At 28.4% G+C, this 24981-nt stretch overlaps 1 protein-coding gene across 2 annotated transcripts in view; it reads right to left on the bottom strand.

The window, feature by feature from the left end:
- LOC121116538 (uncharacterized) overlaps positions 1–24981 on the bottom strand; it is a 115636-nt gene that overhangs the window by 25630 nt on the left and 65025 nt on the right. The window contains exons 2-3 of one of the 2 annotated variants that reach the window (XM_071887598.1): positions 4447–4597; positions 2418–2672 (exon numbers count right to left, since the gene is read on the bottom strand). In XM_071887598.1, the coding sequence (XP_071743699.1) occupies positions 2418–2608 (191 nt within the window). In that variant the 5' untranslated portion in view covers positions 2609–2672; positions 4447–4597. The remainder of the gene's footprint in view (positions 1–2417; positions 2673–4446; positions 4598–24981) is intronic. The other variant, XM_040710798.2, reaches the window with a different exon arrangement.

A 24981-nucleotide genomic window follows, 5' to 3' on the forward strand; every position in this document is an offset into this window, starting at 1 on the left:
TACGACTCATATTAAACTTTAGTTTAAAAACTTATTAATTTTTTTTATACACATTTTTTTTAAATTGAACATATATGTTAATTCTAAGCCTAATTCAATTTTCCTGTAATATATGGAGGGAGAGTCAGATCTAAGACCAGAGGACTTTTGATTTGTTGCTATTTTGTAATATATATATATATATTTCATAATCTCGTCTACCCAAAAGTGTACGGATAAGCCTATTCGAGAACCACACCCAAAAAGAATACATAGAGCGACAAAGTCTTTATTGAGGAGGTTTTTATCGACTGGATATGACTTCAGCTAATGTCGGAGTGTTTATACTATGATAACCCTATCCAACAAAATCACACTTTTTTTATACGCAAGAACAGTATATGCCTAACTTAGTACAGCTTGATTCCAAATATGGTCTTAATTTTTCTCTCATAGCCTTGTGGCCTGCAGAAAATGCCATACTTTTTTATTATTTATGACTATTTTTAAGGTTCAAAGCTGTTCTAAGCCCTCAATGTTATAGATAAGGATAAATTATGTTAATATATTTTAAATCTGAATGTTAAAAAATTCTAAAACCATTTTTAAAATGTCTGCGATATATTTTTAACTCGAGTTATCTATATTTAAAGTGAAAAATAGTTGATTTTTGTCAGAGGCTCATAGCCTCAAGATGAATAGATTCAAAAAGCTTAAAAGTATTACATTTGATAGCTGAATGTATGAACTTTAATTTTTTTAAAAGAGCCTCTCCATGAACCCTTTATATCGTAGTCAATTTAAAATAAGGCCAAAATAATATTTCAAGGAAAAAACTCATTTTTGAATTGATCACATAATAAAAGTCCGTAAGTATTCGTATGCCCAGGTAGAAGAGATAGAAACAAAGACAGAGAAGAAAAAAAGAGAGAAAAAAAGAAAAAGGAGAAAAGAAAAGATATATTATACAATTTGTTATAACATTAAGCCTCATGTCTCAAACTGTATTAATAAATTATTTCAAGCTTCATGGACACCAGAGGACTCGTTCCATACCCGTATATAAGGGATTTAAAAAAAACGGACATTTCAGGAAGTCCTCGGATCATTTTTTTTCTTTTTCTCTCTCTTTGTTTCTATCTCTTTTCTTTTCTCCGTCTTTGTTTCTATTAGTATGAAGTGGACATTTTAAAAATGGTTTTAGAATAAAATTTAGCTGTAAAATATATTAGCATAAATTATGGTATTTTCAACACCGAGGGCTTAAAACTGCTTTAAGCCTTAAAAATAGCCAAAAATAACAAAAAATGGTTGCCTTTTTCTGAAGGCTACGAGGCTATGAGAAAAAAAAATAAGGCTATATTTCAAATCAGGGGATCAAATTCGATTATATAGAGCATATACTGTTTTTGTACCATTTTTGCTGTAGGAGTATATGAGTATATCATACAGTAATGATACACAAGTTGATGTTATCCTACGTAAGACCATTGCCGTCATATTATATATACTTTTTTGTGGATATTGCACACCTCGAGACTTCTAAAAATGTTTCTTATTTCTTTTAAATCCACATTTCATCGGCATGGTTTTCAGTAAGTTGTTTAAATTTAAATGTGATCATATGTTTTTTTTTAATTACCATGATAATGCAGTCTCCAAGTTACATGCGTATATTTAGAAATTTTTAATCGAGATTAATGAATTGTATTTAGTGTTTTGATTTAAAACCTTTTTTTAAATAATGATTTCTTGGATTAGGAATAGAACATAGTTACAAAATCATAATGTTATAGCTATTATTTTAAATAATACACGCAATCTCATAAAAAACTCATTGCTTCTAATTTGGTTCTCAAAATTTCCCTAAAATAACGAATGTTTCATAAATTTGTATAGGCGATAATTAAAATTATTTTTATACAATAAAGCTAACAATTATATCTTGTTGATATCCCAAAGTAATGTTGTTAAGATTAGTTAAAAATAAAAGTTTACTTTTGATCTATGTTTTAAATATATTATTTTATTGACTCAAGTACATTTAGAGTTTTCCTTAATATTTACGAGTGCAGAATGCATGGAATAGTTTTAAAAAATGATAAAAATATAAATGACGTAATTATTATAATCGTTTAATTATTCATCATGTAATTAAATAAGTTTGCTTTTTTTCCCTGTTGATTAATGCGTTATAAATTTTGTTATCAAAAGATGGATTAAAATAAAAAAATCAATTCTCCCTTTTACAAACCTATAATTAATAAATATTAGTTGTAAGGGGCAAAATCCGGGTTTAATTAATTACATTAATAAAGTGAAGGTTTTTATAGATAATAACCTTAAGTATCTCAACTAAACCCAAAAATTTGAATGCGATGCCTATATTTGATCAAAATATGTCTTAATAATTTTGGTAAACAGTAAATATTACGTACCTTGTAACAGAGTAGATGTGATTATTTGAACTATTTTTAAAGCGTCGTTTGGATCGTGTGGACGCACTTTGTTTACTTCCAGGACTATTTGAGCCAAGTCCCAATTCAAGTGTTGCTAACGGATCTTCTGTAATCATATCCACAGAAGGATTTTCTTCCATGGATTTCTTTTTTACGAGCCATTTCATCATCTTGATGGGTTTTTATAAGAATATCACTAAGATAATGATGTCTTGAGGCGTTAATCAATCATGTCTATAAATGGAAAAAGAAAAGAAATGATATTATTTTATTATTTTTTCACGGGTGTTGTTACTCTGCGTTTTAATTATCATATTAAATAGCAGATATTATGTATGTACATTCAACACAGTTTGGTTTATTAAAAACAAAAACGTTATGATTTACTTCTTGAATAAAGTTGTAAAAATTATGACAAAAATATTGCAACCAAAATAGTTTATTTTTATTTTTCTAAAGCTGTTATATTATTCTTTACATGATTCATAAATGATGAAAAGTAAAAGTGAATATTTTTTCAGGAGTTATAAGCGTAGGGTGTTGATCGACTACGAGTAGAGTTGAATATGCATACCAGAATGATTCATTTCTAAGCATTTACTATGTATTTATTCTCTTCATTGCCCTCCCTTAAGCTGTTTGTATTTTATTTAATGAAACGTTATGAAACTTAAGCTGCCCTTCTCTCAAAAATTATTCAAACTGTAACAACTTTAATAATAAGTTCATTTGTTTTGAAATAATATTTATGTATGTTTCTAATCTAAAACAAATCTGACGAAAAATTAGTCAACAACACAAAAATAATTTACTATTATTTAGTTATAACCAAAATATTTTATGTGGCACTGATGCTTATTAATATGAATACATATTAACGATATATAGTAAAATAAAAGTTGTTAAACAGCTAACACTTATATTTCCATGTTCATTCCTAAATAAAAGAAATTAATTTTAAAATTCATTTTCTTTTTAAATAATAATAAGATTCATTTTATATGGTGGCACATATTAATTTTTTTTATTGTCATTTGCAAGAGTAAAATTTAAACCAAAGGTTTTGTGAGGATATTTAATTAACAAAATCATCTGAATATAATCTTTAGCACAACTTTTATACAATAAGTGAGCCCTCAACTCTAATAATAGTCTCAATACGAGACCTATATCCCATGCAGACCTTGACTAGGTAGTCAAACTTGAGGTTGGTGCATTCCTATTTGATCAATGTCTCTAGAATCTGGACACTCTGGTGAGGAGTAGCACACACCCTTTCCTCCAGATGAGCCTAGATAGAGTAGTCTAAAAATTTTAGATTGGTCACATATTGAGGTCCCAAAAGTCTGGAAAGTTGTCTTTCAGGAATCCCTGGCTCTTAGAAGCACGAAGACACAGAGCGCCCTCTTCAGTGAAAAAAAGGTATTTACGAACTTGTATAGTGCCCACGGTAGTACTTTCTTATCCAGAAGTTCGATTACAGCATCTGTATGGGGCCGTTTCTTTCTCTCACACCACTCAAAAAATGATTCCGGTTGCATTTTTTGTTCTGAAGACATGTTTCACTGAAACTGAGACATTGTCTGGATGTTCAGTTGTGAAGTAGCGACTGTTTGACTTATTCACCGTGGCATCCACGGTGAAAAAAAAATTCATAAGAAAAGAGCAAAACCTTGCTTAATTTTTTGTTGGCCGAGAGAAAATTTAGAATCTTCTTTTCTCTTTCCAACCGTCTCAGCTAGCTTTGTTCTGCTGTGATAAGATGTCTTGTCCTCTTCTGTGACCAAAGTCATTCAAGACTGAAAATAATAAAATGTGTACCACTAGATCAGATCAATCCTGTAGATACATCAACATTCTTAAACAGCTCTGATTAAGCAGACTTTTTGACTCATGAAAAAATAAATTATAAATTTCACTGCGAAAGGAAGTCAGTCTAGGAACATTTACATCGTATAAATCTGCTCGAAAAAAATGAAGGAGGAAATCCTTAATTTGGACGAGTTACCTGTAAATACTCTTTTTCTAGGTCCACATGACGAATTTTTGTCGTACTCTTTTGTTTACTTCATAATAACTTGGTTGCAAATGAACGAGCTTTTCTCTGCGCATATGACTGTATTGAACTCAATGTGCGTAGGTTCGGATCATGATCATTTCTAGAGAAGGAAATAAACATTATGTAAATGGGCATCAAGAACAATTCCTAGTTCAGATATAGAGTAATTGTAATACTTTAATGAATACTTATCTATACTAATAAAGCAATGTGTGTCTGTTTTAATGTATAAATATATGACAACGAGTCACAGGAATCGCTGAACATAGTGTTCCATGATGTATATCATAAACGTATTTTGATCTAAAAATTATAATGTACTTGTATCAATAAAATATTGCAGACATGTGTAAACAGCATTATTATAATTATTTGTGTTATTTGTCAGTAAATTTTTATTCAATTAGACCATAACTGCTTATACTTCAGGAATATTAAAAAAATCTATATTGTCTAGAAAATACAAAAAGACCATATCCATACAACAATTGCATGCAAAAATATCAATAAATATGTCTACTAGCACCTTATAATTATATCCCTGCATAATTATGTAGATTTTTTTGATAAAAGCTATAAAAAACTTTTCGTCATTACTTAAAAAATATTTAGTAAAAAAAAGTGATTTATCAAAATACTACTTATTCGGCCTTTTTTTTTTTCTAAACTTTTGTATTCAATAATATCTATAAGGAATATATAATATTGTTACTCAAAAGCATAAAATGTATACAGAATGGCATATTAATTAAGAATTAATTATTTAGTTAACGTGGTAACCATAACAACTTAAAGATTGGTTTTGAAGGAGAGCAGTTTAGTTGCTATGACATTTTATTAGATCATCATTTACAATCACCTGTGAGGAGGGAAGGGGGGAGTAGATGAACGAAATAAATAAGGATATTAGCAAAAATTACTCCAATGTTGATACTTAGTTCTATACCGTTTCTAACAAGGTCTTACAATTATAACTCAGCAAAAAATTATCAAGACTCAAGATGCTGTACCTTCTATGTGCAGACACAAATGTTCAATCATGGTTTTAATATAATTGAATGTATGAGGAAAGGAAGTTCACTACTCATGAGTAAAATAAGAATAACAATAGTTGAGGATTTGAAAAGATCATATTCATGACGGGGATTTTTCTTGGGAGAAGCATGGACTAGCATATATTTCTTATTCATCTTTTTCTTTTTTTTCCTTTGGTGAACATAATTGGACTTTTTTGAAATATCTTTCTTATTAAAACAAAAAGAAAAAAAAATCATAATTTTTTGATAAAAGAAAAAAAGAATAACGTTTGTTATATTTAAAAAAGTTTGAGAGGGTAATATTGTTTTTTGACAAATGTATTCAAAGACTACCAGGAGTATATCACAATGTTCTAGGATATTAAGTTGGTACTCAAAACTTGGAGTTGCATTTTATGAAGATTTTTGTTCGTTTTTTATTAAGAGGTTTCATTGAGCAACCAAACGACAGCTCAAACAATTACTAAGAAGTTTATTTTTATCCCATGTATCTTAGTGTAAAAATGGCCCAAAAAAAAAAAAAGTGCCATATTCTTAGCGTTGGTGTCAGTACTATAAAGGCTGCAGAGACCGATGTTATCTTTATCAAAGACTGCTTATAATATTAAGAAATCCAGAACATACCCATGTACCCCAGAATAACCAAAAATTATGGTGCAAAAATACCAGGTCAATCTTATCTCCTGGTATACAGTTAATTATTTTCAATCCGGAATGACATTCGTTTAAATTACGGAGAAGGACGACAAAACATCATATATCTGAACAAAGAAAGCTGAGACGGCTGGAAAGAGTAAAGAAGATTCTACATTTTCTGAAGAGCAACAAAAATTCGGGTTAAGTTTTTTCTCTTTTCTTACGACAATGATTTAACAATTGATGTCATTGTGAATAATTAAAGCAGTTAAAACATCACAAACTGGTTTTGAGCTGTCTTATTTTGATTCAAATACAAAAATGGATTTATTCATTTACTTATGCTGCTGCAAGTTTTGGGTCCTCATTCTGTTTGTATATTATTTGTAAATTTCAATTCCAAATTGTATTTTAGGGGTAAGAAAAATAAATGAAAAGATAAATTCTTTTTTTTTATTAATATTTATTATGCCCCTAACTACAAACTGTAACACCGTCTTTTTTATATTATTCAAGCCCCATCAAACCATAGAGTTAATTTATGCAAGAGCTAGGTAATATACAACACGTATGACTAATCCATAGACTAACAAAGCCATCTAAAAAAGTGATGTAATAAACACATTTATATTCTTTGGGACGTGTAAAAATAGTTTACTTTACTTAAACATGCATCATTGCACTTTTTTTTAATTATGGATGTGTTTCAAAAGAATAAGGGATATTTATGTTTATGTTATATTATTTGTGTTGATAAATGTGAGACTGTGACAGATTTAGCTACATATTATACACCTACCAATTCTTTTATTTATTTTCCTGTACATAAGTGAATCTTTTTATATATACTAATATAATCCTTAAAAAAGACAAAGAGATTTGGAAAAAAAAAAAAAAAAAACCTTTGCCAAAATGTTATTTTAATGAATACCTTTCTCCAATGAATCTTCATTAGAGTTGCACTAATCATATCCATACAAATAATGTGGGTTTTAGATACGTAAGGGTATATATTTCTCCTTTACAAATGTGTAAAGACGTGTATGTTAGAAGGGGTGTACGAAAAATTGGAATGTTTAAAATAATTCAAAAATTTTCAAACAAATTTCAAAAATTATTTTTTTTTTATTAAAACTTCAAAATAACATACTTTTTCGAAAAAAATTTAAAAAATCAACAGCTATTCACAAAAAACTATACTTTTAAAAAAAAAAAAATTGAAAATTAAATTTTTTTGTAAATAAAATAAATAATCTATAGCAATTTACAAAAAAAAAAAACTTATGAAAAAAAATTCAAAACTTAATTTTTCTTTAAACAAAGTTTAATTAATTATATTTTTGCAGAAAAATTTCAAATATTAAATTTTTTGGACAACATTTTTAAATTCCATTGCTATTCACAGAAAATTATTTATTTTTTGCAAAAAAACTATGAAATATTACATATTCTATTAAAAAACATTACATTCTATATTGCAAGGGGGCTGCAGTTCCTACAACCCACCCCCTGCAGACGCCCTTGATTAGGAAAGTTTGTGTTTCAACTTTATTCGAATTTCAATTAGTAATAAATTTTGAAAAACGGGATTTTTATTGTATCAAGAACAATGCTAATACTAATTTAGTACATGGAATATATTTTTTTGTTTGAACCTTTCTTTAACCCTTTCAATTCAAACAATTTAGAATTACACAACTCCGACTCCTCATCTCCAGCTTACCGAATAAAAATTTTGGTGAAGGACTCTGTTTGAATACTATCTAGTAATTAATTAAACAGAGTGTCGATTAGTAATGAGACGATTTAATGGAATGGAGGAATCGTTTGTTTATTCAGGAAACGGAATCGGGAAAATAGTGTTTAATTTGTGATTCTGATTATTATCCATTAATGGTATTAACCTATTTATTACTTTCTAAGTTATGAAAAAAAAATCCTCAAATTAAGGAATCTTTCCTTTTTACTAAAAATTTTGAAATATAAATATATTTAAAATTTAATTTAATTTCGTAATTACTTTTTCAAAAATTAAATTTTTCAAATATTTTCTCAAAAAATAAGAGAAAGAAAGGTAAAAGGAGATTGCCGACCCGGCAGTTTACAATATGGCGAAGCACGCGCGCACAGTTCATTCTGTTAGTACTTGCGCTTCGCTCATCTTTCTCTCTCTCTGTTTAATTATCCCTCTTCTCTCCTTCTCTTTGGTGGTGGTATGTTTGCATTGTTACGAAGCTAGATTATTAACGCAGTTAAACTTTAGAGCTGAGGAGGCCCTCCCTCCCCATCAATCTTCTCTTTTTCGGCCAACCTTTTCCATTTGAACTCATTTAGTGCAGCCAAAGCTAAACGACTCGTGGGAAAAACATCATGGTACTGTGCTATAGACAACAAACACTGCAACTTGATTACAACTTTCGAGGCCACTCGCTCGAAATTGCTGGTTCCCCCAAAACCACACAAACGTTCGTGGTTTGATGGATTCCCTTTTTTTTTTAACTTCAATTTTTAAATACGTTTTTGAAATAAAAAAATTCTAATAATATTTGATGTATGATTTTTTTTTAAACTTCTTTTAATTATTTTTTTGCTTCGAAAAATTTTAATTATTTTTAAATTGTTGAAATTTCAAATTGCATATTTGAAAATTTTTTCAAAGATGTTTTTATTTGAAATTTAATTTTTGAAATTTTTTGCACAAAAATTTTAAAAACCTAGCCCCTTCAAAAAAATCCTTTGGACACCCCTAATAGCAAAATTGTTTTTTTGACTATTATTTAAAATATTCAAGTATAGCTAATTTTTGCTAGATTTGTAAGTTTTTGAAATTGTCCCATCATTAGTGGGTACCAAAAATATACAGTAATATCACTAAATACCGAAAACTTGAATTTCATTAAATCAAGAAAAGGCAAACCCCAACTAATTAGGGATATGTTTAAATACTATATTTAGCTAAGATAATTATTCAATATGTCCTCTCTCAAATGTAATAACATTCACGACATACAGTCAAACAGAGTTGTAGCTTGTGGCGATGAAAGTCGTATACATGATGTACCACACTGTCATGTTGGCAGATTGGAGCGAATCTAAATCTGCAGGAAAAGTGCAACAGCCATTTTTCTGGAGGAGTGACACATAAAGACAGTCTAGAAGTCAGCCATATTTATTATTACAAAAGGTTTGTGTTTTCTTGGAGATATTAGACTGTAATTGATGTATGTATGCTGTAGGCTGTCCAGTTGGAGATAAAAACGTTTTATGCAGGCTTCCTAGCACCGATGCAGAAGAGAATGCATACGTGTTGCCTTTTTGTTCTTGCCCTGACATTTTTAAAGTTAGATGCAGAAAATATAAAAAAACTTGATTATGTTTCTTTCTTTTGTTGTTGAGAAACCGTATGAAACCATGTGCATATGATGAAAATATATAATTGAAATGATACTACAAGTTTTGGATACCTACTTTGCAGTACAAAAAAGTTTTCAAATGCTACTAAAATTATATTATTTTAGGTCATATTGTTAGGCCACACATTTATGAAAAGGCAAGAATTATTTGTTTAATCTATAAAGATTCAAATGAATAATGATGATTTATTTTGTATAACATAATTTTGAAGGAGATATATTTTAAAATTATTAAAAAAGTTACTTTTTAAAATACTCTTATTGTAGAAAAAAATATATAAATAAAAAATTTAATCTTTGCTAATTTGAAAATGTAAAAATATAGAAATTATTCGTTCTATACGCAATAACACAAAAATTATTGTGTTATTTTTCCCTTATGGATCCATTAAGATATATAAAACAATAATGTTTTGTATATTTTTTATAGGTAGGACAAATTTCTATAACTTTTTTTTATGCAAAGTGATAAAGATTTAATTTTTTGTGAATAGCTATTGATTTTTTATTTCAGTATTTTTTTCTCAAAAAAATACCAAAAGAAAGTCCCCCCACCCCCGATAAAATCCTGGGCACGCCTATGCACTAGTTTGTGGTAGATTAATTTTACTGCAAGTGCTTTTAGGGTGACTTTAAAAAAATTACCCAACCTCTGGTCTAGACTGATTTTTAAATAGGATCGATCGAGGCTGAATTTTTATGGATTACCGATTAATACGTAATTTTTGTGTATATCCCTGTCTAAATGGAATTTTTCTTTGGCACAAAACTTGTTTAAATGATCAAATTAGTTTGACATACTAAAAATCATAACAGTCTCAGATCAGTTATGATCTTCACAACGAACTTCAACTATAGCTATATGAATTCCCCTGTAGTAAAATGAATAGTTAATAATTTGAACAAACTCTTTTTTTTCATGTGTTGTTTTTTTAAAGTCTTTGTATGAAGAAAATCATTTCTACTACTTTCTTAGAGCATTTTTCGGAAAGTGTCATGGTATTTTATATAAGAATAATATTGCTTTCTCTAAGAATCTTATTCTTTTAATAACAATTAATCAATGATTAATCGCACACACTGCAAAAATGTGGGCAAAAAAGAAGATATGTAAATGAAAAAGAATTATAATATTTGTGTTTAATATTATGGGGGCTCTCATAAATTGAGGAAAGATGGAGGCACTCTGATATTGTAGACATCAACAGTTCATATCTTCCCTTATTTTTTGCTGAAACATCTCTAAATAAAAACGAAAAAAAGGATTTTTTTCAATATAAAATGCCTGTAATACTGCCACACTTCATTTTGGAAAAATGACATATCACTATGCGGAGATGACGATATGCATTGTTTCAGATGGTTAGCTTAGTGTTGAAATGTTTACATTTTGATCAATGATGTCGTATCTACAAATACATATTATACAACAATATATAGTAATTAAGGTAAGACGGAAAACAAAAATATGAACAACCAGATATTGTGTGTTGCACCTACGTACTTAACAAATGGAACAGTTAAAAAATATAACAAGTCTGCCAAGTTCAACAACCTTTTTTGCTTTGCTTCATTTCATTATTCAATTACGTAAAAAATGGAGATTCTTTCAAGAGGTGTGAATTTGATAAATTATATTCTTGGTGCCTTTTTCAATAAATTATTATTTTTATTAATACGAGGGAAATTGCCCAAACGAAAATTAATCTAAATAAAATTTCTCGGAACACATAAAATTTTATCCAAAGAGGGTATCGAAATGGAATAGAAATTGAGACAAAAAATGTTCAGCTTAAATTTTTCACTCAATGCATTTTTAGGAATCGAAAATATGAATATGAAACTTGTTTTCTTTATGAATTTGTGAATAAAAATAAAGATGAGATGGGTTTTGTCAAATTTTAATGATAAATATGAATTTTATTAATCATACTATATTTTCAATCAATCACTATTCAAAAAGAAAATAAAGAAAATCAATCTGAAGTTGAATACTGTAAATTAATAATATACGTTTTCAAAAAACTAAATTGTCTTGAGATAAAACTGTGTTGATGTAATGCAATTGCATGAGTTTCTAAGGTATAGTTGTTAATAATTTCGTATTTTCAAACTCAAATATAAAATTAGGCTTTTTGGTAAAAATATTCCGTCTCAAGCAATTTTCTTGGTACTATCAAAATTTCATCTTCCTTCATCAAAAAATTAAAAATGAAGGATAAATTATCATAAACTTAGGGTTATTTTGCCAATGATTGCAAATATAGTATTATTAGCTTGGATTAAAAGCCTAATTTATGTTAATTAAAGAATTTTTAGCAAAGAAATATATCTTAAAAATATATAAGTAAATACATTTAGTTGATTCAATTAGTATTGTAGTCTTAGGTGAATGCTTCAAAAGTAAAAAAAAATTAGCAATTAATCAACAAACATTATTTGTAATCAAAATATAAAAAAGACTCAGGGGACTCATAAATGTTGTAAATGGAAACTAGATATATTGTTAAACAAAACAAGTCAATCCAAACATTTTGCCAAAAAACAGACAAACAAAAGGTTATATCAGTTCTTAATTTTTGACTAAATAACAGTCTTGTCTCTTTTATAGGTCCTTGAATAACGTCACATAGTTTAAAACACCCTCTAAATGACATCATTATCATTAAAATAATAATGTAATGTTCTTTAAAATATCATTTATATCCATTCCAGATAATAAAAGTTTCCTATTATTCTAAATTAATGCTGTGTCTAATTCGGACGTGGCCATAAGATTTGAAATCCTTTATTTCAATTTATACCATTATTGTTTACGACTTCTTAGTGCTTAAAAATCATTGTAATTTATTCACATACATATTCGATGGGTAAACACAAAAAAATCCAAAACAAAATCCCCAAAAAGATTTATAGATAAATATATTTAAAGACACCAAATAAATTTAAGCATGTATAATTTAGAACTTTATAACTTTTTAGGATCCAGATGCAGAACTGAGCTGAACAAGACCAAGAATGAACTTAAAAGGGACCTCAGTCTTAAATAAGGACACAATATTACTCATAACAATTATTCTCCTATAGGAATGACCTTCATCATTTATATAAAATTCTATGAGAGAGGTTTGAACAATTGAAAACCTTCAAGTTTTGTTCAATTACTCGTAAATGACTCGTATTATAAATGAAAAACTTTTATACGACCAATTTGAAACTATTTACATATAGATAAATTAACTAAATAATACTTTGAATATTTACTTTTTCTGTGATTCCCATTTAAGTATAAAATGTTTTGTTTACTCTCCACTCAAGTCATAGTTAAAAGCACAGTTGACAGCTTAAAATTTTGTTTGATTTGTTGAAAAAACTAAACATTAGTTTATTTTAAATCAAGTAACAATGATAAAGGGTCTGCATTTAAAAAATACTTTAATTTCTGTGAGACACCTTCATGTATGTGCATGTAAACTTTAATCATCTAAAGTAATATTTGACATTCCTTACTTTTATATTGACTCTATTAAATGATTTTTGAATAGCATTACCTACCCTTAAAGGTGGTTATATATGTAATAATGTACTGATGACATGCAAAATAATATATTTTGAAGAAGAAGACAAAAATGCAAATTCAATTTCGTTTCCTTCAATTCATATACTTACAAATGTAGCTATGTATTTTTTGATTTAATTTAACGTCAAAAGTAGGTAATGAATTTAATAAATACAAACTTTTCTTTATGTTTGAGACTTTTACATAAAACTAAATGGGGACGACTATTATACAAAACGACAAGATAACCCCTCCCCTCTTCCCCTCAAGCTCTCTAAAAGGTATAATTAATTTAATTAATTACAATTCCTTATTACAATACTCAATTATTAATTAAATATACCAATCTTTCAACAAAACTCTGTTTTATCACGGCAAAACATCAATAAAACTAAAATTTACAATAGATTTGGTTGTCAGCTTTCGATGTTTTTTCTTCTTTTCCTATAACCAGTGAGTGCTCTGAACGTTAAAGCAATCAATGTTAGCTGTGAACAAAAATTCTAGATTTGGGAGAAATTCAACCATCTACAAAGATATTTTGTGTTTTACTTATGTTTTTATTCGGAGAAAGTGTTGCATGATTACAAAGTAATGAAGTGTTATCTGTAAAATATTGGTACTTTTGATACTATGTAATTTTACTTCATTTCCGTGTTATTGCCCTTCTAATCTTAACCCATGTGTTTTTTTGAGTTGTTCAGTAACTCAAGCTTTAAAGTTGATATTTAAACAATATAAACCTTTATTTAAAAAGGGATATTTTTTTAAGCTTTATTTTTAAAGTAAAATGGATAAAAATACTTTTTGTAATGAATATGCGAGTATCATATATTATAATTATTGATGATATACAGATATCAAATATATGAGCTGATTATTATTTATTTTTTAGCACAAACTATGACTTTTTGGGAAGTACTCGACAACAAGGAATACAGTTAATCCGTTTTAGATGTCCTAAGAGCTATATCAAAAGTCATTTACACTGTTTGCCATAGAAGACGTTTTTTTTTCTTCTCATGTTTAATGGAAAGAATAAAAAATAAACAGTTGCCACTAGCCAACCATTCTTTGTTATTCTGCAGCTTATATATCTTCATTTTTTACCAAAAGGAACATACTTGGACTATTTTCCGTTGACATGTCAAAAAAACCACTTTAATAGCAAGTTTTGGTTTATAACTTCAGATATATGCATTAATATATATGTATAAAACAACCCAAGATCGTTTTTTGTCTTGACAATGAGATCTAAGGCCATGTTAACAAGAATTCTGTTTTGCCCTTAATAGTACTAACCTGACTAGATATCATCAATTCTGTCACAGATGAGGAGTATTTCTCCATGTATTTCAGAGAAGTCTATTTGTATGTCGTCTATAAGTTTGAGCATCCGTTACTTTTCTTCATATTCTAACGTGAGTATTGTGTTTATTCACACCGACATTTTATGAATATTTATCTTTATTTGTCGTTAATGTTTCTTATAAATATTAGTAAAAAGATCGAATACTTTTTTTATATTTGCAATTTCATAATCTAATATAGTATTTAGTTGGAGAAAATATCCTCTAACTTGAAACTCTTGAACTTCTATATCGAGAGGGAGTTAGAGAGTGAGGCCTGTATCACCTCACTCAACAAGATAAAGTCCCTTAAGGCCACCATCAAAGATGTGGCTCAAACCTCCTGTTTCCAGCCATCATTAAAGCCTGCCCATCATTCGGTGGAAAAATTGAGGCAGTCACATTAAAAATAAAATCATTGTTGACATCTATTATTCTAAATTAATTCCAAAAAAAAAAATCGTCACAATGCATTTATCCAGGCTCTTCATGAGGTCAAACTTTATCAAATTTTATTAATGCATAAATATGACAAGATATTTTACTTACTGACGTAGATAAGCAGCTAATGAAATCACGGAGGAGGAAATTTCATAGATTTCTACATATTCATAAAAGAATCTAGGTTTAGTATCAAAATGTTTTTTTTTTTCAAATGATTTGAAAAAGATGCTGCAATTATGTGTGGGAGTTGCGTTTAGCATTTACAAAAGGTTTATATTAATAAGTTCATTATGTAAGAAGCTGTGGGATTCATTAGTCTAGCTTATATAAGTTATAACAGTATCTATAATTATAGCAATGGCATCTTAAAAATAAAAGAATTAAGCTCAAAGAGATTTAGAAACAATTATTAAAAGGCATATTACAGCTAAAATTAGTTTTTTATAAATGTTAAGAAATATTTTTTCTTGTAAAAAAATGAAGAAAAAAACAGTTTGATAACTTATGCGGTCTTTGAAGTTCTAAGTTTTACAATTACATGTGATTTATTCAATAAGTTAATTTTTGAATTAAATAGAACAGTTTATAATAAACAACTATTAATAAACAATCTTGCAAAAAAGTTTAACTCAGTTTTCGTGTAAAATGATTATTTAAAAAAATAAACCTTATACGAATACTATGTTAGTGCACACTTTTTCTATTTACATTTAACCCTACGTTAATGAGTTTCCTTTTATAACGGGTTTGTTTAACTGGGTAAAAGAAGTGACACTTTTGACCACGTCACCTCTTGTGTGGCTCGATTGTATGATATACTTGTTTACGCATTGAAAAAAAAGTTATAGATTATGTTAGTATAAATACCCCAACAGATGATATCATCATCCATTTCGATAATGAGCAACTCAATAAAAACTTCCCTTCAACAAATTATTATTAAAATCAGATTATAAAAAAAAATTAAAGGAATTCAAAGTAAAAACAAAAGAAATATTATCAAATTTATAGAACCTCGATTAAAAATTGATTCTTACCAGAATAATGACTAAACAAGGAATTTCTAAGATAAATAAAAAAAATGCTTATTATCTGATTTAATGTTGCATACTGAAAGGTATTGCCAATAAAAACTATTTTAATAAATATTGTGTATAATGTACAAGCACATTAACGAGGATTAAAATTTGAAAAGGCGAAAAAAAAAACTAATTAAAAAGTAGTCTAAGGTACAAGGAACGATAACGAGAAGAATTATTGTTCTAACAAAAGAGTGCACAAATACTTTCATGACCTTCTTTTCAATTCCTCCATATATGAATATTTTGTAATCAAATTGTTTGAAAAAAGTTTATACGTATATTCATAATATGTTTTTATTATTTAGTTTTCAAAGAATAAATTAAGTTTGAATTTGTTAATATTTTTTGATTCAGTAATTTTGTATATTTCAAAAACTTTTTTTTTGCATATTAGACATGCAAAAAAGGTTGATATTCATAAATTATTACCTAGGTTTTTTTTTCTATATATTACAAACAAACATATATTACTATTAGTTATTTTCAATACGAGCATAATGTAGGTACATGTTTGAGCTTAGGTAGTTTTACTTTTTATTTTTAACAGTTGAACGATCAAGGGAGCCATATATTTTGATAATCCTCTAGTGAGTTAGGCGCATTTCATATTTATAAATAAATAAGTGGAACAACACCGTCTTATGTTGAAAATATGGTCTTATTATAGAACATAGCCAATGGGTTTTATTTTTACTTTAAATTATATTAAAGAACAATATTATCTCTAAATATACACTGTCCACATTGAAAATGACTTTTTTGAATTTGACATATCTACTACCTGCTATATGTATAAAATTTGTAAATACTTAAGAAATGGATTCTAAATTTTCCACTTCAAACGTTTCTCAGAGTCGTATGGACTAATTTGTCAATAGGGTCTGTGTGCACTAAAGGTAGATATGGTGTGGAAATCACTCAATTTTTCTCGGCCGAAAAGAATAAAAATTAGTCGTAATTTCTGAACTGGAAGAATGGAATAGCTATTTTTAGAGATAGCATGCTACTTCTTCAATTGAAGAGTTTGTATGGGAGCGACAGAGTTACTAAAAGTTATAAAGAAGGCTTAGAAATACTAAAGGCAAAAGAGCTTATTCTAAGAGTCTATAAGCAATAAAGTTTTCCCTCCTTTAAATTTCATGAAAATTCAAAGTTTTATGGACTTTTCTAAACATAGAATGCCATAACTTAAGTCTATGTATGAAAGCATAATTTATTTGGAACTTATAAATAACTTGATGAGGATAGTGGCCATGTTTATTTTAGAGAAGAAAAGAGAGAGAGAGAACCTGACAGATGTGAGTGGTGCATAGTGATGTAAATTTGTTAGGGGCCCCGTTTTTTTCTAGAAATGGTTATCTAGAAAATTAATTTTCTTTTCCTTAGCAGTTGTCATTATTATTTAATTCCTTAGTAGTGAACATACTTTCCTTAATGGATTCATTATATTCCAAACCCTATTGAATATTTGTGCGTGCTTATATCTGATAAGTTGCAGAGTTATAGTTGTGAGTCCTTTTTGGACTCAGAGTAGAATCAAGGATTATATGAGCAACTTTAGAAAATTTGATTGTTTATTTCCTTCTTCCCCTTCTCCCTTGTCACAGCTGATTATAGCTTATCTCCTTAAAGCATTTCTCTAATTGTCAGGGTTACTATGTTGATTTTCCGTTTTTTGTTTGTTTTAATATGCCCATTATATAAACGATTTACATCCCTAATGAGGCTTAATTGTCTTTGATTAATATCATAAATTATTTGCCATAATTGTAATGAAGGAAGTAACAAACTTGTCCTCTAATTATATTTATTGTTTAGTTCAAATTGATCAGAAAGATTTTGACGCACGTATTAATTAAGTAATTAAATGTTTTTGATTTTATAATTTGTGGTTTGACCTATGCAAAAAAAAAGAAGCTCTCGGGAAATTCATACAAATATTTATATATATTTACGTGTAAAGTAATAAAAAAAACCTGGCACGAATTGTAGATGATAAAGAGAGTGATATATTTAAGGCAGTGAAGCAAAACAACTAGTTTTTTAACTTTATTAATGGCCTTGAAATCAAATTATTGTTATTGTAATATAATGAATTTATTTATTTGTATTGAATCATTAGTTGAAATGATCAAGTTGTAGGTTGAATGGTATGTACATACAAACAGAAAAATTTGTACTCATAATTCAATTAAATAAATGTATAACAATAACCAACAATACATAAATACAAGTCTGATGATAATTAATTGATATAATTTTAACCTGAGGCTAGCTATACTCTTATCAAGAATTATCTATAAGTATGTGTGTATGTAAAACAGTAAAGTGGGTGGATGTAATATTCATTAAAGAGTTGTATATTTTTTATATTGATTCATTTAATAAATATCGTCAGATATTTTTTGTTTTACCTAAAAATATGTTTACAAAACTTTTAAAGAGTAATTTTTAACTATTTGAAATCGAAGACAATAAGAAATCAACGTAATTACAGTTGCTGAAGCAATGACGACTTATTTATCCAAAAATAAATAGATTAAAAAAAAAAAATATTTGTCTAGAAACGCTGAAGGTGCCATGGATTGTTCTATAACTAACTACTGAACTGTTATGAATTTACTGGTAATGAAAATTTGGAGTGAAGAATGGAGATGTATTACCCTTTTATCAGTCAGCTGTTGAAACTGAAACTGCCTGGCTAAACATTATTATTTATTCATTTCTATTTTGCAAATCTTGAGAGCTAAAGAATTATATTTTTTCAATGTTCTGATCCGTAATGTCTTAGAAAACAAAATTAGCTGTCTATTGCCAAGAAAACATAGTCCTATTCACCAGCAGGATACACTAACGAGAAGAGAAGTACGATCATAGCACTCCTCCGTATTACTGTCGCAGAAGTCATTAAATAACTGGCTGGGGCCACGAGAAAGACAATTTGCAATGTCTCCAAGCGGATGAAGGTTGGAGAAGACCTCAGACAATCTCCAGGATTAGGCAGGAAAACCTCCTTGTCAGTCAACTGCCTGAAGTTGGCCTTTAAGATAAAGTGGATTTCCTCAATCCCTGAAATGGCCAAGACGATGAACAAGTCCCCATCAGTGATGTCAAGGGCTCTAAAAACAGGCAAGAGAAAAGTCGAATTGGGGTATTCCTCTGATCGAGTTGTAACAATTTGGAATGTAACAGAGGATCACCTATATGTCTTCACAACCAAACATCAGGCTATGTCTGGTTCCCTTTAGGATAAAGACTGAAAGCTGATGAGTTTGTCAAAATTCTGGACACCAAAGTACCGCCAACAAGATGGAGCACTTGCCCACGCCATAAAAAAACAACCAAAAGTGACTCAACGCCAACATGCATTTCTGGATTAAGACTTCTAGCCACTGCAAATCCCATACCTCAAGCCTAGACTATTCAATCTTTGCACAGGTGGAATCCAAGGTCTGCAGGAGACGCAACAACAGTGCCTTACTCTGAAGACCTCCGCCAATAAGGCATGATCATCCATGAGGTCCGAGTACATCTGCTACTACCAGGAGCTCACCATGAATTCTGAAGGGCGGATACACTGACTAAAAAAATTTTTTTGGTTTCAATTAATAATTAAAAGTTGATAAACATTCCGAATTCACCCAGGATCCTGTCCGGGACTTCAATACTTTTTCTGTTAAAATGTGTAAATAATAACCGTTGGCTTAGTAATTTAGGTAGGTAATGTTGTTATTTGATACATGTATATACTAGTGTTACTGGGGTACTGATGCATTTAACACTAGAACGGCTGTAGTTACATACAACCTTGACAAACCTTGTTATGATATTTTGTTATACCTCCCAAAAAATTTCATACCATAAGTGATATGAAAATGAAATCTTTGACAATTCCAGATGATTTCGTGTATTTGGCCGTAATTTAAAAAAAAAATGTTTTTTCTTAATTAAATCCGAAAATAGTTAAATCAAGTGAATTATTTTTTTTTTCACGATGAGTGTTTCATATACTTTCTTGTTACATATAACTGTATCTATCACAAAAACACTGGAAAACCACCGGCATTTCCTCTGTTGATCTTATGAAAATGATTTTTTGGTTTTTGTATATGTCTAAGGACATGTAAGGTTACTTTTTGTATTTGACGTTGTAGTCGTCAATGAATGACATTAAAACACACACAAAAACATATGTAGATATCGATGACACAAAAAAAAAAATACAGTTCTCATGCTAACAACTTCGTGTAAATTATATTGTTAAAAGAACTTACAGAAATACAGAGTAACAATTAAATGTACATATATAATATAGGTATAATTTACTATTTGAAAATCATAGAAATATATACCGTTATGTTTTTAATTACAAAAATGAATTCCATTTGCGTGAAATAACATATTTCATAATGCTTAATTTTTTTACAAGCATAGAATAAATTGTAGAAAAAGGTTGGATAATGTGATAGTGTTCAATTACATACTAAAACCCCTCGATCCATACCTCATCATGATTTTCCAAAACATTGGTGAATAATATGGCGTATTTATGTTTTGGGCAATATTTCAACAATTTTCAAAAGAAATATATATAATGTCAAAAATCAATTGACAGTTCATTCTTCTTTACTATGAAAATAATATAACATCGTATTTGTTTATAATGTTTTACACAAGCTATAATAATTCAACAAAACATCGTTTAGAAAACTGATTAGTATAAAAATAGCAAAACAATTGACAACAAACGAAGTAAATTTTAGTTTTTAAAAATCAATCGTTATCTGTATTGTATTTATTAACCTTTCCGTGCTCCAAAAAGAATCAGGGTAAAAGGGGCCAAAGGCAGTTCATAGCTTGAAGTAAATTTTCCCAAATTACTATAAAACTATAACAATGGTTATAAAAATTATTCACAGGTAATTAACAATATATCATTTAAATTCAACCAATAAACCTGATTAATAGCAAAGAAGCATCAAATTCAACAGCTATCAGTTGATTACAATATATTTTGTTTTGTTTTAGTAAACACCTTGATTGTATCTGACAACCTTTACTTCTAAAAAGAAAAAAGCCCAAAATCTGTTAGTAGTAAGCAAATGTTTCCTAACTGTGTCATTAATATTCATTGATTCTTTGGAAGTGTTCATCTCACCCTCGCAGTATCTTACTTCAATTCAGCCAATCAATGTTCAGAACACTGATTCGTAACAAATAAGTAGAAAATCGAGAGTGGACATTAAAAAACAGTTTTTGTAATAGTGAGGTTAGGCCGACCTTGCATCCATTTTTATTAATAAAATTATTAAATATGTTTTTTTACAAAAAAATACAATTCCTGTAGGAAATAACTCTTGTTCTGACCAATTAAGTACGGAAATAAGTAAAAAAAAAAAAAGTGTACTTGCAACATATAATTATAAAAATCGTATCTATTTTTTAGCCTACCCGTTTCCTTAGAATTGGTAATCTGAAGAATGAGCTTTCTTTCATTAGCTGTTGTTATTGTCATTCAACTCCTGAGTAGTAAACCTCTTTTTTTGTACTACATCCAGTGTGCACATAAAAATCAAAGAAAAATCCTGAGGATTTGTTTTAGAGTTATAATTGTAAGTCGTTATTGGACCTAGAGGAGAATTGAAGATCGACATAGGAGTCATTCTGACCAATGGCCTTTTTTTTCCTTCTCCCCCGCGTAACAACTGCTTGTAGCATATCTAATGAGACTTCCTGACATCTAAGCTACTCTACTCCGAAACATTTATCAAATTTTCAGGGTAACTGTGTTGATATTTGGTTTCATTTTTTTAAAACATGACCAAAATACACGTGATTTTCATCGTTATCTGTGTAAAGAGCATTCTCTGGTTTGGGTTATTTAATTATTCATAAGTAAGGTGTTTGAAAGGAAACCTTTTCATCATTAAGATTCATACAACTCAGATCTAAACTGCATCCAACTCTATTTATTTACAATATACTTATGTATATATATTGCTTTATTTTTCACCAGAATGATTGGAGAACGAAATTTATAAGCATGTACCTTGTCATTTGCATAATGTTTAACGAGATACAAACCCCTACATATAAAAAAGGTCGGTTCTAAATTAGAGGTACATAAAAAATATTAAAATGAACAGACTTAAAATTTGTATTAGAATAAGTAAGAATACTTTTTACAAATTTAATCTTCTGTTACAATAAGCCAATTTATCATTCCAAGTGTCAACCTCTCTCCTGATTTAATGAACTTTCAATCGTATCAACCCTAAAATATTAATATTTATACATTAATGTATATTTTTTAGTCAGACTTTTTATACTTTTTTCGATTATTTTTGTTTGTTTGATGTACTAATATTTTTGACCGAGAATATTTCTGTTCCCAGCTTATATGATTGAAAATTCTCATTTTAACAATGTTTCCATTAAAAAAAATCTATAAATCCCGTCCTTTCATCAAAATTACCATGCTTAAAAATTCCCGAAATTTTGAAACCCTAGTCATAACTTGCAAATAGTGACGCGAATTTATAACGTTAACAACAATATCTCCAGACACTAACTCTCAATGGGGTTAAAATGAATAGGACTCTAATTCTGAACCACTCTGTACGTATTCAAATGTGTTTACATACAAACTAGTTTGCATTACATTATTACTGTCATTAATATTTGTGAAGTAATTATTTTGGATTTTAAGAAGCATTGCATGGCATAAAAGGTGCAATGAATGACTTAAAACAAACTTTAAAACAACAAAGCGTGATAGATTAAATTCACTCGCTGTGACTCTTTAGCAGCTTCTTGTGACGTATTCTTCAGCAGCAAGAGCACATAAAAAGGTGTTACTTTTGTTATATTCTTCTTTTACGAATATTAATTAAATAAATGCCACATGTTTATTTCATTTAATTATATCAATTAAACATTTGGTATTCCAGCACTTCCTTCTTTATTCGCATTCTAATCACACAAATATTCAACTACAACTCTTTATGAGCATATATTAATGTGACTCATCAGCACAACAGCTAACTAAAATGATGTTTTTATAAAATTGCGTCAGAAATATATTTTTTTTTGTATTTCTTATATATATATATTCTTATATATTAATATAATTAACCTTCGGAGGCAACCCAAACTACATGTTAAGATCATTAAAAATACTTGTCATAATTAATGAAAAAATATTAGGATCAATTACATTTGAATGGCCATATTGGTTCCAAATAAAGTTGCAAAAAGTTAAGTGAATTTTTTTAACTGTTTTTATGTTCATTCACCATATATATGATGACGTTATAATACATTTAATGTATATTTCGTTTGATCCTATTGGAATTTGAATATAAAGCCCATAATTGAACGGCTTCTGTTTATCAAATATAAAATTAAGTAAATAAATTTAAAAATTATCTTTTTTTTTGTTACTTATTCAAGATTGTTTTAGCTTTGAAGAACAGCATATACACATACAAAAACATGTTATTATTACATATTTTAAACAAACACTTAAAATCCTTTCAATCAAAAATTCATTTATTGAATAAGAAAACTTGAGAAAAACTCTTAAAAATATACATACGATTTCTGACATGAAGATCCTATCAACTTCTTGGCCAATTACTCTACATTAATTATAATAAAATAGCAACATTTAAATATCATTCCATACAGAAGTTATTATTGACAGAGATATTTTCAAATAAATATATATAATTATTTTAATCTTTTTTACAGCAACTAAATGTTACTTTATCATAATTTATTAATGAGGATATATTATGTTTATAGGTGTGGCTACTTAGAACTAACCCTGGTTACAGACGTTGAGTCCATGCGTTTAATCATTACTTAGATGTATGTACTTGATATTAATGGTATGAATGTATAATCATTATAACATGCTCTTAGAAGGTTATTTTGCTAAACAATGCATTGTAGTTAAGTCGTTCCTATTATTCTCCATAACATATAACGAATATCTTATTAATTTACTACTATTATCAGAGTTTTAAGGTTTTTGTTTAGTAAAGCATATATTAATATACTTCAAGGCTTCAATTAACAGATTACTAAAGAATGAGTCAGATAGAAGATAGATGGATTAAAAATAGAGAGAGATAACATTAAAGAAAATGGTAAAGTGACTTTTATTAGGACATAAAAAAACATATATAGAATATTGTTACCACGACAAGCAGCATATGGAGAAATATGTCAGTCTTGTGTTGCTATTAAAAGTCATATATTTATTTTGTTTGAAGCTATGTATGAATATTTGTATATATATATATCACTTTAGACATTAGTCTATCGTACAATCAAGGATCTAATTTGAGTTATATTCTTTCATGTGTAAAAAGATAGTCTTATGTTCAGAAAATAAATCTATAATAGTTATTTTTACATACTTTAATGTGTGCTTTTCAAGTAATAAATTATATTTCCAAATATATAAATAGTGTAAAAAATGAAGGTCTAAAAAAATTATCCTTAGTCTAATGTCTAATGATATCAACAGCTATTTATAGTAAAACTTAAAATCAAAATAATAAATATGGCGAATTGAAGAATGTTTTGGATGAGATTAGCTAAGCTCCCATGACGTTTTATTAAATCAACTTCAGTCAACTGTGAAGAGGGAGGACGGAAAAGGAAAACAGAAGGGGAAAATACATTCGAACAAACGGGCAAGCCAAAAATAACACAACATTTACATCACTAGCAATTTATCATACAATAAATTAAGTTTCATATTTTATACTAGAGATTTGAAATCCTCGATTGAAGTAGTTTGACAAATTTTTGGCTCATAAAAAAATATATGTATAATCAATGGATCAACTAACATAAAGAAATGCAAATTTATTATTTATGATCTTTCATACTTGAACACTCAAAAAAGTACTCAAACCACGTGTTTAAAAAAAAAAAAAAGTGACAAATCTT

Source organism: Lepeophtheirus salmonis, chromosome 4 (genome assembly GCF_016086655.4).
Source record: "Lepeophtheirus salmonis chromosome 4, UVic_Lsal_1.4, whole genome shotgun sequence".
In the NCBI taxonomy this organism is placed as follows: domain Eukaryota; kingdom Metazoa; phylum Arthropoda; class Copepoda; order Siphonostomatoida; family Caligidae; genus Lepeophtheirus; species Lepeophtheirus salmonis.